We start from the raw sequence: 18,220 nt of genomic DNA, 5'->3' as shown, positions 1-18,220 counted from the left end.
GTTTAAAAAAATGTGGGTGTCTCAAAACACAAAGATGCTGTAATGTTCACAGTGAAGGCAGGCATTTACATATGTCTTCCATCTAGGAATGGACTTCCAAATAAGATACTTCTAATATCATCATCCTCTGGAATACTCTGCAGTATGTAAATGCTAATTACTAGGTTCTTTGAAGTTCACCCTAAAAAGTCTAAGCAACAGGACTAGATGGATGAGATAATCTTCCATCCACAGGCAAAAAATGAGAATTTTGTGTGCCTGTATGAGTTTGTATGTGCTTGTGTGGTATGTATTTTTAATCATATCTGTACTCCTGCCATTCCTCCCAGGAGCACAGGGAAGGATGTGAGGTTATTTTACTTTTGAAGTGTTTAAGGCAATGCAGACAGCTGAACTGGGATTTGAAATTTAGCTTCCCACATGCAGGTTCAGCATTCTAACATTTACTTCTTCTTTGCAGTTAATTTCAAGATATATTATATATATATAGTTCCAGAATAAGGATGTTAGATCTGATGTCCATTGTATAAACATTTTTGGGGCTTGGACTGTCTTTGACAACCACTATAATCTATTTTGTTTATTTTTGCAAAAACAAGGCATAGAGTAAGGCATGGGAGATCAAACTGAAGTCAATAGCAGATCTTTGATTTCAGTTAATTTAAAAAAACACATTTTTTTAAAGAAAAGTTCAGATTCTCTAAATTCTCAAGAGTTTGTAGGACACAAGAAAGAATCTTGAAGATAGCCCTTGCCTCATACATGGGCTTTAATTTAAAGAACTCTGTTGAAGTGTATATACTAGTAAGTACAACTGTAGCAGACCTTTTTTCTGACTTGCTCCACCAACTATCCATGCCCTTCAAACCTGCTTCAACAGGTTGATACAGATGGTTTTTTAATATGCTTGGGGCTACTGCTCAGTACATTCCTTTTTTAAAAAACAACCCTGCCATGAAAGCACATACACTCCTTTGCAAATCTCTAAAGGAATTTATTATACTTACTTGCCCAGGGTGGCAAACAGAAACACTAAAAACACTTTAAAATATCATAAAAACAGACCTTAAAATACATTAAAACAAAATGTTAAAAACATTTTTTAAAAAAAGCTTTAAAAACATCTTTTAAAAAAGGGTTAAAAACATATAAAAAAACATTAACAAGCAATTCTAACACAGACACAGACTGGGATAGGTCTCAACTTAAAAGGCTTGTTGAAAGAGGAAAGTTTTCAAAAGGCGTGAAAAGATAGCAGAGATGGCGCCTGGCTAATATTCAAGGGGAGGGAATTCCACAGGGTAGGTGCCGCCACACAAAAGGTCCATTTCCTATATTGTGCAGAACGAACTTCCTGATAAGATGGTATCTGCAGGAGGCCCTCACCTGCAGAGCGCAGTGATCGACTGGGTATATAAGGGGTAAGACAGTCTTTCAGATATCCTGGTCCCGAGCTGTATAGGGCTTTGTACACCAAAACGAGAACCTTGAACTTGGCCCGGCAGCAAATGGGCAGCCAGAGCAATTCTTTCAGCAGCAGGGTGACATGTTGGCGATACCCTACCCCAGTGAGCAGTCTTGCGGCTGCATTTTGCACCAGCTGCAGCTTCCGGACCAACCTCAAGGACAGCCCCACATAGAGCGCATTACAGTAATCCAGCCTGGAGGTTACCAGTGCGTGGACAAAAGTGGTCAGGCTATCCCGGTCCAGAAACGGCCGCAGCTGTCTTACCAGCCAAAGCTGGAAAACGGCACTCCTAGCCATGGAGGTCACCTGGGCCTCTAGAGACAAAGATGGATCCAGGAGCACCCCCAGACTACAGAGCTACTCTTTCAGATGGAGTATGACCGCATCCAAAGCAGGCAACTGACCAATTATCTGAACTTGGGAACCACCAACCCACAGTGCCTTTGTCTTGCTAGGATTCAGACTCAGTTTATTGGCCGTCATCCAGCCCACCACTGAGTCCAGGCAAGTGGTCCAGGGCTTGCACGGCTTCTCCCTATTCAGATGATATGGAGAAGTAGAGCGTACCACTGACACCTCACCCCAAAGCGCCTGATGACTGATCCCAAGGGCTTCATGTAGATGTTAAACAGCATGGGGGACAAGATAGTACCCTGCAGCACCCCACAGCACAACTGCCAGGGGGCCGAAAGACAGTCACCCAATGCTATTCTCTGAGAGTGACCCTGGAGATAGGATCAGAACCACTGTAAAACAGTGCCTCCAATACCCATCTCACCAAGTTGGTCCAGAAGCATACCAAGGTCAATGGTATCAAAACCGCTGAGAGATCAAGTACGAATAACAGGGTTGCACTCCCCCTGTCCTTCTCCCAATAAAGGTCATCCATCAGGGCAACCAAGGCCGATTCAGTCCCATAACCAGGCCTGAGCCCAGACTTGAACACTAAAGTATGATTCTCACATTTACTTTTGATGTTTGTCTTTGCTGCATGATAATTGTGTGAAGGCAGCTCCATCAATGACAGAGGAACAGGCTACTGACCCCTCCTTCAGCATGGTGCACACTGCCCTAGGGTCCTGCCCTCTGGATGTCCAGTTTGGTGCAGATGTCTGCAGGGGGAAGCCTCTTATATAGTTGCTTGCTTGTAGGTTTTCACGTGATTGGCAGTTTCAGTCATGTGGAGCCCCCTTCATGCGAGTATTGCCTTAAGGGGGCTATTGTACAGTGACCAAATACTGACCTCACTATCATTTTTCTGTGGTGAATGTTTCTTCTGAATGAGGCCCAGACTGGTAGATCTGTGATTTAATACTGCATTCTGGTAAATCAAAATCGGAAGACTTTCATGGTTCAGGAATGTGTGCAAACCTTTTTTATATAGTCACACAGAACAGATGTAAGGTGCTAGGACCGCAATTTTTCAAGGATGCCTTACAAACAAGTCAAAACCTTTTCTGACTAATGTACCATATTTAAAGCAAGATTTTTTTGCTTTAAATAGAATAAGGGTTAAATGATAACTTGACTTATCTTTTCCACGACAAAAAATAAAGAAATTGCAAGACCTTTTCACATATTAGATATGTATTGTCATTTATCATCTAGATATCAGGGTAGTAGTGCGAAGTAATAAAACATATCATCGAAAAATGTGCTATAGGTCTGAATCACTCTTTCATTCCACCTCCCAGCTAACTGTAGTATTAAATCAAACAAGCAGAACATTTCCTTAGGCAGCCATTGCCTTTTAATTTCCTGAAGAACCTTAAAATATCATTCATTACAAGTACTACACATATTTGGTTTTTAAAAGTCTCATAAATCAATAGCAGGCTGACTGTAATAATTATTACAAGTTAGTGCATAATTTTCATGCTGAAGGCTGCATGCAGAACTTTAGCATATGCAAACGAGGCAATTCAAACTGTGTATAGATATTAATATGAAGAAGCAGGTAACGAGGTGCAGGCTATGAATTATGCATCAAGCGCGGCTGATCTTCAATGAGGAAAATGAATTCAGCATGTAATCTAATTAGTGATGGAAGTCTATTACATCTAACTGCAAAAGCAACCGTCCTTGAAACAAATTTATTTACAGTCCATGTTACCAATTGAAACAACTTTGAAATGATGTGTAAGACAACAGCTTAATTGTAAAGTTTTTTGTTTGTTTTCCCCCCCTTTCAGTTCCAGACCTGGACGGCCTCCTAAGCGGACTCAAAGTGTCACCTCTCCAGAGAATTCTCACATCATGCCGCATTCTGTCCCTGGTCTTATGTCTCCTGGAATCATCCCACCAACAGGTAGGAACTTCATAGACTATGGTGCAGTAGCTGCATCCCTTAATTCTGTAGGATTTCTGAAAATCACACTATTGTTTTATTATTTTTTATTCCTCTACAGTAGTTTGTGTTTTCTCAAAATGAAAACTTTTCTTAGCTCATTGGTGTGTAAGCTGGTGCATGCTCTTTGGCCAGTGGTATAAGCAGGAACTCTAGTTCTGTACCACCCAGAATGCTGAAGAAGTGAGCTTGTTGTCCCTTTGTGGATACCATATGTAACTCACACATAAAATGCATACTAAAGCATTTGCTGCTGTTAATATGTGATTTTATGTTACAAAACACACAATGGAATAAAACCCAGTTTCAGTACAGTGATTCATATATTGTTTTCCTTGTCTTGAAAATTATCATCCTACTTTGGCCATTCTTTAACTGGCCGTTTCTCTATAGGTGGCACCTTGTTTACAGAATTTTGCTAACAGTTGTACAGGAATGATAACTTTAAACTTCTGGTTTTTCCTTGGATCATGAGAACTGTGAATGGAAAGGGACTTTTTCATCCCCTCCTCTTCCTGCACCTCTCTCAAAGCCTCTCCTGGGCATTGTGTGATCCTTCTGAATGGTGTCGGATAGGACACGGAGGAAGGAGGAAATTAGCCAAAACTGCTTGGAGGCACCTTGTGCGAATGGATCTTCTTAATAATGGAAAATAGCAAATTTCTGCTCCATGTAGTCCCTTCCCCACTTCTGTTCCTTTAAGGACTCCATACTTACACTGGCTTTTCACCTCCCTTACCTTACTCTTCAGTGTCACCTTTTAGTCATCTGGCTGGTTCGTTGGGGAGACCTATAATGATTCAGGGTGAGAAAAGAGATGTGCATGCCTTAGGCTGCAGAAAGGGAAAGGTGGTTCACCATAAATGTGTTACAAATAAAACAGAATTAAAGCTGGAACAAAAATGCTTTTCCATGGAGATAGTAAACATAGAGATAGTAAAAATAAAAAGTGGCCATCAAAATGATTTTAATTGTGTACAACTAAGATAGATTATTGGACTTGGGCTGGGGAAAGTGAGGTGTAAACAAACGTGGCTTGTTATTCTGTCTCAGCCTAACCTATCTTACAAGGTTGTTGTGAGTATAAAATGGACTAACCCTCATGTTCACTGCCAGGATCTTCTTGAACTAAGGACAGGATAAATAAATAAGTAAATTAATTAAAGAAAACAGGAAATAACAGAAATTGTACATAGGGTAAAATAAAATTTGGCAGAATCAGGATAAGTCAAAGGAGTAAAACAGTAATCATGGAAGAATGATTCATAAAATGGGCTGTATTAAGTTAAGTCCTACTCAGAGTAGACCCACTGGAATAAATGAAACTAAGTTAGTCACGTCTATTAATTTCAGTGGGTCTGCTCTGAGTAGAACTAACATTGAATATACCCTGTGTGTGCACGTGTGCATGTACACACACACACAGTGAAATAGACATCAAAGAGAGATGAGAGAAAGGAGAAGTGAGGATCGTAAGAATGAACCTGAGCAAATGAAGTTCTATATACTGAGGTTTCATTTCAGTAGAGTGATAAGGACAAAGTTAATGGAAATGTTAGAATATAACAAAGGATCTGAAGGATGTGACAGCAGTGACACCACACAGATATTTTAAAAGGGATAGTTTCCTCATCACCCTTCTTTCTTTATATTCTCTCACTTTATACTTATTGCTTTCTTACTTGCCCTTCTAATTGTTTCGTCTTTTTTTAATGCTAGTCATTTGTAAGGGGTTTGAGGAGAGCTGGGGGGGGGGCTTTCTTATGAATGTGTACTCACCTTTTTTTCTTTTATGCATTTGTTAGTTTTACATGCATTGTCTGCATTGATTCAAAACATTTTGTGTGTGTGTGTTTATAAAGAGCATGCATGCAAGGAATAAAGAGGGAAGGAGAGATGAGGGAACATGTCCAAAAGTGCAAATGCATTGTGTCTGATGCCACATTCTTAGATAATTTTCCTATCTTTAGAACTGTTCCTTTAATGAATGCTTAGTTATTGGATACACGTTTAGTCTACCTGAATGCACTGCTCTTAAAAGTGACAGGGTTGTCTGCTGTGTGTGAAGTGGAACACAATAGGCCCCTTTTTGTTTCTGTTTAAATAAAACTTCTCTTACAGCAATTTCCAAGTTATTTTTACCTGATGAATTCAAAATATACAGACACACAAATAATAAAGGGGATAGTAATATAGGAAAACTAATTTTTCATGCAAGCCGTCTACTTATGTTGCATTGGAATGCAAAGAACTGAAAGCAGTGTAAGGAACTTTAAAACAGGACAGCAATGTGTGTATGAGGGCAAACTTTTTCTGAAGACATTGTCCATGTTGTTAAAAGTTTGACTTTCAGCACAATGCTGGGCATTCCAGAAGAAAGTTCCACTGTGTTCAGTGGTGCTTACATCTAGATAAGTATGTACCTGATTTGCAGGCTTTTTACTTTTTTTGGCTTCTCCTTGGTTGTTATCCTGGAAATCTATCTATGAGAACTGGACAACTACATGATACTTAATTTTGGGTATGCAGGAATGAAGCCTATTGGATATGTCAGATACATTTTTCAGAACCCCCCGCCCAAGGAATGGAGCACAATAAAAGTTGAGCAAATGTATTCTACTTGGGTCTCATGATCACTGTCTTTCAGAAAAGCATCAAAAGTCAATAGGAGGCTGCACAGAGTAACCTAAACAGAGTAACCTATGATTTTGTGGCCAGGAGACACATAGTTTCCACACTGTGGGAAATCAACAGAAAAATATTTATTTGTACTAGGGTTCCCCCCCCCATTACACTAAGCCACCACATTTATACCAGTTCCCATTTACAAATATAAAATACTAAGTTTGAATCTCTGCTCAGCCATTAATTTAACTGAATACTTTGATCAAGTCACCTACCTTTATAAGGTTGTTGCGAAAATAAAATTAAGTGGTCACTGCCCTGAGCTCCATGAAAAACATATGGTAAACAAATGTGGCCAATAGGTATTTGACTAATTTAGGTAATTAATATTTCCAGAATGCAACTTCCTGTGGACATTCACATATTTTAATACTAAGTTTTGTAATGTCATTTATCATCTAACACAGCCTTTCCCAACCAGTGTGCCTCCAGATGTTGTTGGACCACAACTCCCATCTTCCTGACCATGGGCAATGCTGGCTGAGGCTGATGGGAGTTGTGGTCCAACAATATCTGGAGGCACACTGGTTGGGAAATGCTGATCTAAACACTTGCATAACTGTGATCTCTAATCATACCATGGGTCCTCACATTATTTATTTCATTCCTCATAGCAGCTCAGTGTAGGAGAAGACATTAAGTTTACCAAAACCAGCATCCCCATGATGAATTCTTACTCGTCCCCTAAATTGTTCCTGCTGTAAAGTTTAGCAGCCCTTAGGGGGAAGAAAACAGCCAACAAACCTCCCACTCCATATATTCAGATAAAGGGATTTTATTAGCCTTATTTATTTTAAAACAGTTACAGGCCACCTTTCTAAGCACAGTTCTTCCAAGGTGGCTCCATTAATGAAATTTGATAAAATATCCACAGTATCAAACAGAAACAAACACAATTCTAAAACCATCCTAAAATTAACAAATCTGCAGTAATAAAAATAACATTACTGGACCATATTATATAATTTCCACAGAAGAACAATTAAAGAAACACTTTCCAGACATCATAGATGTCAATTATATGGAGGCCACCTGGAACAGTTAGGTATTCAAGGCCTTCCAAAAAGACTGGAGGGTGATAGCCTTCTGGTAGTGAGTTTTAGAGCTCTTGGGCCACCACAGAAAAGGTCCTGTCCCTTGTGCCCACTAATCTAAGTAGCAGGCAAACAAGGAGGGGCTCCATTATTAATTATAACACGTGGGTAGATTGATATAGGTGAAGGCTAGGGTTGCCAGGTTCAATCCCTGAGACTGATCCTGTATCCTTAGGAGAAGAGAAAGTCAGGCAAGTGCAGGTGTTCTTGCAACCCTGTAATGGGGAAAACCACAAGGTGGAATTCTCCCTCCCCCCTGCACAACTTTTAAAGATACAAAAGACCTCTTGGTTGCCAGACCCAGCCAAATTGCTTTCACACATCCAACAATACCTCTTAGTTCAGTTTTCACTCTTTATCTCTCATCCTGTTCCCCAAAATGCTTCTATTGTTCTCTAACATATATAACATTCTGGGAGCAAGGGAGGGATATAGTTTAATAAATAAATAAATAAATAAATAAGAAAAAATCCAAAATCTATAGTCAGGCAATACCTTTGTTACAACCAACCAAAATGGTGTTCTCAAAAATGGCTCCCATATTCCAGGGGACTGGGTGCTTCCACACAGCAGTTTAATGTTGCCTCAGCGATGCTTATGCTTAGAGGTTTTTTGCAGCATCCAAACAATGTTGTTGTTGTTGTTGTCGTCGTCATGATCATCATCAAAATGCCATCCTATATTTTTTCTTCATTTAACCCGGATTTCCCCTTACCACAGAAAATCTGGTAAGTAAAAATAACCTGTTCTACAGCTGCAGTCACTGCTGGTGTGGAAGCTCCTTAGTACATTGTTGTGTGTGGCCATTTTGTCATGTGTGGCCTCTATTGCCACACCTCTACTTCCATTTGCTCCTGACATGAGGAGACATGTGCAAGACTTGTAATAATAAAAACAAATGTTTGGGACTGCTTCATGCTCTGAGTGGTGTATGCGTATGTTTCTGTAAATTAAGATAATTCTCCCCCAGCCTTTTCCAGCGGACATTCAGCTCCAGCCTAAAACACCCGGAGATTTAATTGTGTTGCTGAGAGGGAGCAGGGGTGCTATTCAAATCAGTCCTGAGTTTCCTCTTGCTGTTTTTTCAAACTTCCTTAAGAGTCTCCAGCAGGAGGAAGCCCTGCTGCACAGAGCTATTGCAGAGGTTCAAAAAAAGGAAGATAGGAAGTTGCCTTATGCTGAGTCACACCATTGGTCCATCTAGCGCAGAACTGCCTACACTGACTGGCAGACCTCTTCCGGATTTCAGACAGGGTTCTTTCCCAGCCTTGGCTGGAGATGCTGTGGATTGAACTTGGGACCATCTACATGCAAATCAGATGCTCCACCACTGAGCTGTGGGTCTTCTCCAAAGCAGCAAGAAGAGGCAAGAATCTTCATCATTGTTGTTTTAAATTGTCTGGAAAAGCATAAGAAACCAAGGATTAAAGTACCAGATGCTGATCTTACCACTTGTAAAATATGAAAATGTGTGGCCTACAAAGGTTTTCTTGACCTTTGATATTTGGAGCATATCTCCCCCCCCAACCTGATGACAACTTCACATCACACTTCACATTACTCATAAGAATATAATTGTATTTTCTCAGTCCCAGAACAATACAGGATCTTCCTTTCAATTGCAGGATAGTAAGATTAACTTCAGGCAGCTCACTCTGCCCTTTGTCTAATCAGTAAGAATTCATGGATGTGATTACTTTTTGCCATGCTGAAGATTTTGCCTTCTCTACACTTGTCAGAGAATAAGAACATAAGAAGAGCCTGATGGATCGGGCCAATGGTCCATGTAGTCCAGCATCCTGTTCTCACAGTGGTCAACTAGTTGTCCATGGGAAACCCGCAAGCTTGACCTGAGTGCCAAGAGCACTGCTCCCTTCTGTGGTTTCTAGCAGCTGGTACTGGAAGTATGCTGCTTCTGCCTATGGAGGCAGAGCATAGCCATCATGGCTAGTAGCCATTGATAGCCTTTTCCTCCATGAATTTGTCTAATCCTCTTTTAAATCCATCCAAGTTGGTGCCCATCACTTAGCTAAGTGCTGTGTAAAGAAGCACTTTTTGTCTGTCTTGAATCTTCCAACATTCAGCTTCACTGGGTGTCCACGAATTCTAGTGTTATGAGAGAGGGAGAAAAGTTTTTTTCTGTCCACTTTCTCCATGCCATGTATAATTGTATACATTTCTATCATGTCACCTATTACTTACTTTTTACTCTAAACTAAAAAGCCCCAGTTGCTGCAACCTTTCCTTATAGGGGAGTCGCTCCAACCCCTTGGTAATTTTGGTTGCCCTTTTCTGAACATTTTCCAACTCTGCAACATACTTTTTGAGGTGAGGTGATCAGAACTATACATAGTATTCCATATGTAGGTGCACCATAGATTTGTATATTGGCATAATGATATCCGCAGTTTTATTTTCAATACCTTTTCTAATGATCCCTAGCATGGAATTTGCCTTTTTCACAGCTGCTGCACACTGGGTCGACATCTTCATCGAACTATCCACTATGACCCCATGGTCTCGTTCCTGTCAGTCACCACCAGTTAAGACCCCATGAGTGTATATGTGAAGTTGAGATTTTTTTTTGCCCTGACATGCATCACTTTACACTTGCTCTCATTAAATTGCATTTGCCATTTTACTGTCATTCATTTAGTTTTGAGAGGTCTTTTGGAGTTCTTCACAATCTCTTTTTGTTTTAACAACTCTGAACAAATTAGTATCCTTAAACCTGGCCACATCACTGCTTACCCATAACCCTAGATCATTTATGAACAAGTTAAAAAGCACAGGTCCCAATACTGACCCTTGGGGGACTCTTCTTTCTACATTCCTCCATTGGGAGAACTATCCATTTACGTCTACTCTCAGCTTCCTGTTGCTTACCCACATCAGCAGGACCTCCCCTTTCATTCCATGACTGCTAAGCTTACTCAGGAGTCTTTGGTGAGATACCTTGTTGAAAACTTTTTGAAAATCCAAGTGCACTATGTCAACCAAATCACCTCTATATGTGTGTTGACACTCTCAAAGAACTCCAATAGGCTGATGAGACGAGTTACCCTTGCAGAAACCATTTTGGCTTTGCTTCTATATGCTTGGTTATTTTATTTTTAACAATACTTTATACCAATTTTCCCGGGATAGATAAACTAACAGGCCTTTAATTTACAGGATCCCTCAGGAACACTTTTTAAAGACTGGTGTTAACATTAGCTATCTTCCAGTCCTCGGGAATGGAAGTGGATTTGAGGGAGAAGTTCCTATTTTTGTTAGAAGATTAGCTATCTCACATTTGAGTTCTTTGAGAACTCTCAGGTGGATGCCATCTGGACCCAGCAATTTCTCAGTTTTTATTTTGTCTATTAAGCCTAGGACTTCATCTCTTGTCACCACTCTCTGTTTCAGTTCCTTAGACTCCCTTCCTGCAAATGGTAAGGATCTGTCCTGTATCCTCCACTGTGAAGACAGATGCAAAGAATACATTTAACTTCTGTGCATTCTCCTTATCCTGCTTTTTGCACACCTTTTACTTCCTTGTCATCCAGCGGTCCAATAACTCCCCTAGGTAGTCTTTTGCTAGACCTGTTCGGCCAACAGAAAGTCAGCTCTTCCATGAGAGCTGAGGAAAGGGATGTCTTCCCCCAATCCAAACCCGCCGCAGTGTGGCATAAGGTGTGTTACTTCTGTTAGTTCCAATCTGTACATTAGTCCAGGGGCTAAAGATTGAATCCGTTCATAACACAATTCACATACTCAAATTTCTCAAGCATCCCTCCTGTATACATGCAGGGCCTGCCCCAGGCATGCTGGGGCCCTTGGGCATCAGCTTGCCCTGGGCCCCAGCATATGTATGTTTGTGCGCGCCCCCCACCTACCTGTCTCCTGTCTTTTAGTATTGCCATTAACCAAGATGGCGGCCATGGTTTCCCTAAGGGGATGAAGCTTGCACCGCCATCTTCGTTGATGGAATGCGTGCGTGCTATGTGCGCGCATCCTGCCATCAACCAAGATGGCAGCAGGGGCTTCAGCACCTTAGGGAAACTTCGACCACAATCTTCATTAAGGGCAGTGCTAAAAGGCAGGAGACAGGTAGGTGGGGTGAGGGAATGGCAGGCAGGTGGAAGCTCCTGCCCTGCGATCCGATTGCAGAAGGGGGGTGGAGGGGCTTCTAAGGGGCCCCTGTAGCCCCAGGGGCCCTCGGCCAGGGCCTCACCTGGCCACCCTTTAGAATTGGCCCTGTATACATGTAACTACATTTGACCACATTCCTCCATTTTGACTAATATAATGCAACAATCTGGCGCAAAATAGTGGTTGAGAGAATGAACCGTAAAAAAAGTTACTGGTTCAAATGTCACCTCTGGGGATGTTGCATTTTATCATTGTATTTTTGTTGCATTTGTATATTTTAAGTTTGTTTTATTTTGTGATCTGCCCAGATAACTTTTTGGTTTGGAGCAGTTTAAAAGTAAGTAAGTAAGTAAGTAAGTAAGTAAGTAAGTAAAAGTCTCATAATCGCTGCTGCATTTCAGGTGAAGTACATGCATACTTGTTGCATTTTGTGGCTTTGATTTTAGGAAATGTTTGAGATGATCAATATGAGAGAGATACACATACACAACTTAGAATTGTCTAAGGCAGCGTGAGCAGAAACATCTTGTCAAAAAAGTCTAGATTTTAAAAGTATACAGATTATTTCTGGTAAATATCTAAAGTGAAAAGCTGCCATTTGTGAAGTTGGGGTCTGGCCCTTTAAAGTTAGTTGACATCAGGGGTGGGGAACCTCTGTCCCATGGGCCGTATTTGATGTGCCAGGGGCTCAAATTTGCCTCGCAAAGCTGCTTTCCCACAAACCACACCCATGTGCCCCATACCTGATGTTCTGTGTAACATCAAGTGTTGGGCAGGTAGATATCCAGCTGCCAATGCACAATTGGGAGCCTTAAAGTGTGTTCCCAATAGCAAGTTTCCTCTGGGGAGTATGCTGTTGCAGCTAATGCTGCAGAAAACAGAATGTGGTTGTAAAACCAATGCCTCAAGCATTTTAAAGCACCACATGGGGCTCTTTGCAGGACACATGCTGCTTTGAAGTCCCAACTTCATCTGATGCCAAATCACATGACCTCATTGTCAGCCCCACCCACCAGGGAGCTAGGATCTGATAAGGATCTGGCCCGCAGAGCCAAAAAGGTTAGTCACCCCTGGTTTATATGGTTCTGCATTCTATTTCTGATTCAATGGTGGTTTCGGCTAGCAAGCAAATGAGAGATTATGAGACAGAAGGAACTCTTCTCATGCAAGAGCAGAGTGGCCATCACTGAGTCCATAAATCCTATTTCCAGCAATAGAAGAATCATGGAAGACTTAAAAGCCAGCTTTTAGTTAAAAATAGCTCTATTCTAAAAGTCACATTTGATTGGCATATGAAGAGTGCCACAGTTTGTAAGCATAAATACACAATTCTCAGTGAATCGTTAATAATCTCACCAGAACAAAGAACACTAGAAATTTGCAATATTAATAACAGGTGTCCAATAAGGGAAATGGGGAATCTCCTACTCTGAATCTCTGTTGTGCATATTGATGGACAAAATTTTGTTGATTTGGTGTTTTTTTGTAATTTCTTTTATTTTCTTTTTAACTTGGGATCATTTTGGTGAGATACTCCAATATACATGAAATTACTCTGTATTACTCTGCAGTTGCTTAATCTCTCCCCCCCTTCTTAGCCAATTCACCCATTATATTTTTCAGTCTTTAGTCACTTCAACAAATGATCACCATAACTAGATCCCAATGGAAATGTTAGTGTGTGAAAGGGGTTCTGGTTGCAGATTTCCTTACCATGTCTATCCTCAAATCTTGAAGCATGTGGCAGGGGATTCATAAAGAAGTTATTTATCATGGATAACATTTCACACATTAATTTAATTTATATCCTGCTCTTCCTCCCAAAGGAGCCCAGGGCAAGCAAACAAGGAGCTATAAAACAATAAAAACATCTTAAAAATAATTCCAATACAGATGAAGACTGGGATAAGGGTCTCTATTTAAAAGGCTTGTTGAAAGAGGTAATTCTTCAGCTGGCACCAAAAAGGCAACAGAGATGACACCTGTCTAATATTTAAGGGGAGGGAATTCTAAAGGGTAGGTGCCACAACACTTAAGGGCCTGATTCCTGTATACTGCATGCAGAACAGAGCTCCTGATATGATATCTGCAAGAGGCCCTCACTTACAGAGTGCAGGGATCAACTGGGTATGAGATGATCTTTTTGATATCTTGGTCTCAAGCTGTACAGCACCCTGAACTTAGCCCCGTAGCTAATTGGCAGCCAGTACCATTCTTTCAACAGTGGGGTACCATGTTGGTGATATGTGTGAAGACTCTAATGCATGCATGAAATTCCTTGCCTGCAAGGATTTCTTCATTTACTTGAGTGGAAAAGTGGGCTTCATGTACTCCTACGTTGTGTGAGTGCAGGACTAACCCTTCTATCAAAGTGAATGGAGAGGTATACTCTTGTGCACAGCAGCTTTGAATGTGAATGGAAGCTCTGGATCAATGCTAGCAATACAGATTCTGCAATTTGTAGTATAACAATAGAAGAGTAATTCTCAGATTGTGTCCTGTGTTGCAATAAATACATTAATTGAATAATTAGGCTGATGTGATATCAAATGATGTATCTTCAGATGAGGCTGCATGTTGCTTCTCTAAATTATTTCCTGCTCTGGTCTGAGCCCCTCTGCGGAGGCTTAGCTAGGTCAGTAACTCAAGCAGAAACAAGGGACGGGCTTTTCTGAGGTCAGATACTACTTAAATGTACACAGTCTGAAAGTAAAACTTTTTGGATATGTGGGAAAGATGATGTCTCAACTATCACAACCCTGGAACATTGTAAAGGAAATGCCTTATGGTTCATAAACTGAGTTTTTTATTTGATGGCAAAGGCCTATTATGGACTACTGCTTATACACTTTTATAAAAGTTTGTACTATATATTTTTAAATGAACTAGTTTCTAATAGATTTTGTGGATTTAATTTATATGGCTGATATTATGGGATAGGGACTTGTGGTGTTTTAAAATTTCTAGAGTTCAGTAAATATTCTCTCAAACTCGCTGTGAATGAATCTGTTCCAGCAGCCCATGGCAAACTGGCATTTCATCCTTGTCTGTGAATCACAGCCATTGTCATCCTTCACATGGGCACACTAACGCACATGTGTAATTCATCCATTTTATGACATCCATATCCATGACATTTTAATAATCATTGCAAATTTCATTGAACCCAGATTTACACGTATTTAATCGTATCATAAGTTTCCATCACAGGTTTGCTATTTAAGCCATACATTTGGAAGGAATATGCATATGAACTCCCATGTATTACCCTTATAACCTTCAGGCTTTGTTTAACAAACCTGAACATAAATCCAAACAATTGAAGTCTTAAAGGAAAATTAATTGGGTGCTCTTGTATTTACTCTTGGAGGTTTCTCCCACCATCGTCCCTTATTTTCTTTCCTTCATTCTTGCCTTTAAAGCCTTCGTTCCCTGTGGCCTATGTACTCTTAACTGATTCCTTTTAAATGTAGTCCATATGACCATATGAAATATGACCATTTTTAATTATTTTATGCCTTAATAAAATGTGTTAATCTTTAAGGTGCCACAAGACTCTTCGTTGATTTTGCTGCAGCAGACTAACACAGATACCCCTCTGAGAATTTCTTCTCCTGGTTTATTTCCCTTTCCTTGCTGATATAGCACTCTAAGCATCTTTCTTTCTGTCTGAAATATCTGCGGTAAATACGTCTCTAATTTCTGTAGGTTTTTAGTAATTTCAGAAAGGAAGATTTGGAGTTGCACTGAACATGTAGAAGATAACAAGACATTGAAATAATATGATTGCACAGCTGTTTATGAAGTCTGGTGATGTGTACTTATGATCAGCTTTTGCAAGTAAATTGAAAGTAAATTCATGTCCTTCATACTCAAAGAGGCCAATGCCTTAAATAATGTATTGTTTTCTAATGTCTGTTTAAAAAGAGGGATTAGATACCCAGTTGGCAGAACAATTCCTCCCCCCCCCCTTTGGTGTGGAAACTTTTCTGTTAGTTCCTTTCCCTTCTCCTTTATGACTTATGCGTCCTCTTGGCTAACTGCTCTCGGTATTTGTTTCTGCTCCACTACCTCTTTTGAAGTTATTTATGGTTTAATTGTATTTATTCACTTAACACAGATCCATGTGCATCCGATTCCCAATAGAAGGGTTTTCATTTCATCTCTGTCACTAAATGCTAACATCTCATGCATTTCTTAGCTCTACATGCCTTTTACAGTGTTGTTCCTATGGTAACTTAATGTGATTCCTTTTAACAGAGCTTACAGTATGATCACTGGAGTTTTTATTTGTAGTGCAGAGGTTTTTTGTTTGTGTGTGTGTTTTGTTTTTGTTTGCTGCCTTGTATCTGTGATTGTAAATTGCTTTATAAACCTGTTCTAATGAACACTACACAGTTGATGTCTGATTCTACCTCAGGCATGGCTTGGAAATGTTTCATCTGCTTTTTGTTGGGTTTGTTGACAACATGGTGGTGAAAAGGGCTGCTTCTCAGATTCATAACAAACTTTTTGATCAAAACCATTGATTAGCCCACTTCTCCATCTTGAAATATAAATGCAGCTAAGTGTCTAATATAGATTGGACTAAGCATCTTTTAAGCAGGGAGAAGGCTTTCCACTCTGTTTTCTGTTCCCCTCTTACTAACTCATCTTCCCTACCATGATTTGCAAATCCAGCTCAAGCCACGATTCAAATCACAGTTTGGAGACAATTATTGATTAGTGGTAATCATAATTGGTTTAATTCAGATATAACAGAAAACTACAGTTACAGCAAGCCAGAAAGGGAGAAGGGAAACTGTTCATGAGATGGAAGGAGGGAACCCACAAGCTCTCAGGAAACTCTTATTTGACTGAGTGCTGTGATGTTTGAATTGAAGAAGTAATAGCAGCACAAATTACATCTTCATCATACAATGACCATGAAGAGTATTATACTATATCTGAAGATTCCACTTTAAAACAAGCGCTGTGTATTCATGCTGGGATTATTATATCACTACATCAAACGAATGGTCTCTGTCTATTTTAATCCTCAGTTTCTAGACAAATATAAAGATATGGGAATGGGCAACATCTGTGACAATAGGATTTGTCATTAGACCATTTTGAGGTGCGGTGGTGGCTTTGGCAGAGCAAATCTCCAGCAAAACTAGTTGCTGGCAAGGGCTGCAGAGTAATTCCATTGACTACCAAGACTAGTTGAAAGTAGAAAAAAAGATATTAAATCACAGTTTTGTTTGGCTGAAATCATTTATTTATTTATATAATTATTTACGAGTGGCCTTTTTATCTCTTAAAAAAAAGCCCCCAAAGTGGTTTAGGTTTTAAAAACATTGACCTAAAAACTTTAAAAAAACATCTTAAACAGATTAAGAGGTTGGGGCCGGGGGGGGGGATGCAGAGTAATATTAATTACATTTTTAAAAATCCAAAAGCCATGTGGAACAAAAAAGGTTTTATAGTCCTCCTAAAGCTAAGCAAAAATGAATCCAGTCTAATCTCCCTAGACAGGGAGTTCCATAATCAGTGTGTCACATTTAAAGCACATTCTTTTTCCCAAAGAATCCTGGTAAATGTTGTTTACCCCTCACAGAGCTACAGGTCCCAGCACCTTTAACAAACTACAGTTCCTAGGATTCTTTAAAGCAGCATTACCCAACCTTTTTTGACCCAATGCCCCTTTGCAAAATCTTTTTGTGCGCAATGCCCCCCTCCGATTAAGAATATGCCAATGCTTCCTATTCTTCCCTTAAAATATGAGTAATGCATAAAAGGTATTTTCAATTATTATTACTGATAGTTTTTATCATGCCTTTTTATTGCACTTATATTACACACTGAATTCTTAGTATGATTTATTAATATACATACATAAGCAAAAACTAATTAAGTCCACACAGTATGAACCAATAGAATACACTGTGTTACTTAACAACAAACTCACTCAGTTTACCAGCATTGTTTCATTAAACAAGTTCATTTAAACATCACAGAAACAATGGGTAGCAAGTGTGTCCCATTCCTGAAGAAAACCAGTGAATAACTGACTGTCTGCGTCACCCGTTTGCACACGGCACTCATCCATTGGAAGAATGCGCCCTCCACCAATACACCCAGCTTATCAAACACTCTCTCGTGATTGGTTCCAACATCCCTCAAGACAGCATTGGAACATTACCTAGTACCGGGGCGTGGCTAATATCCCCATTCCTTGATATGATACTGGCCGCTATTCAGAATTTCTTTACTAAAGAGCACACACTATAGTGTTATTTCCATGAATTGAGACTATTAAATATATTCTAACTGGGGACAAAACAGTTTAAAAATTAATGATTTGTGTATTAAATAAAATTAAACTTAAATGCTTCAACTGTCACATCAGACCGCCAAATGTCAGTGCCCCCCTAATGAACCCAAACGCCCCCCTAAAGTTTGTAGTCACACCAACGCCCCCCAGGGGGGCTCTACCACCCACGTTGGGAA

At 40.0% G+C, this 18,220-nt stretch overlaps 1 protein-coding gene across 8 annotated transcripts in view; it reads left to right on the top strand.

The window, feature by feature from the left end:
- The window catches only part of DACH1 (dachshund family transcription factor 1), a 585,162-nt gene that overhangs the window by 251,173 nt on the left and 315,769 nt on the right, over positions 1–18,220 (top strand). For all 8 annotated transcript variants that reach the window (XM_061629968.1, XM_061629971.1, XM_061629970.1 and 5 more), the window contains exon 2: positions 3,661–3,776. In XM_061629968.1, the coding sequence (XP_061485952.1) occupies positions 3,661–3,776 (116 nt within the window). The remainder of the gene's footprint in view (positions 1–3,660; positions 3,777–18,220) is intronic.

This window comes from Rhineura floridana, chromosome 5, assembly GCF_030035675.1.
Source record: "Rhineura floridana isolate rRhiFlo1 chromosome 5, rRhiFlo1.hap2, whole genome shotgun sequence".
Taxonomy (NCBI): Eukaryota; Metazoa; Chordata; class Lepidosauria; order Squamata; family Rhineuridae; genus Rhineura; species Rhineura floridana.
This window is presented reverse-complemented; position numbering and strand designations above follow the sequence as displayed.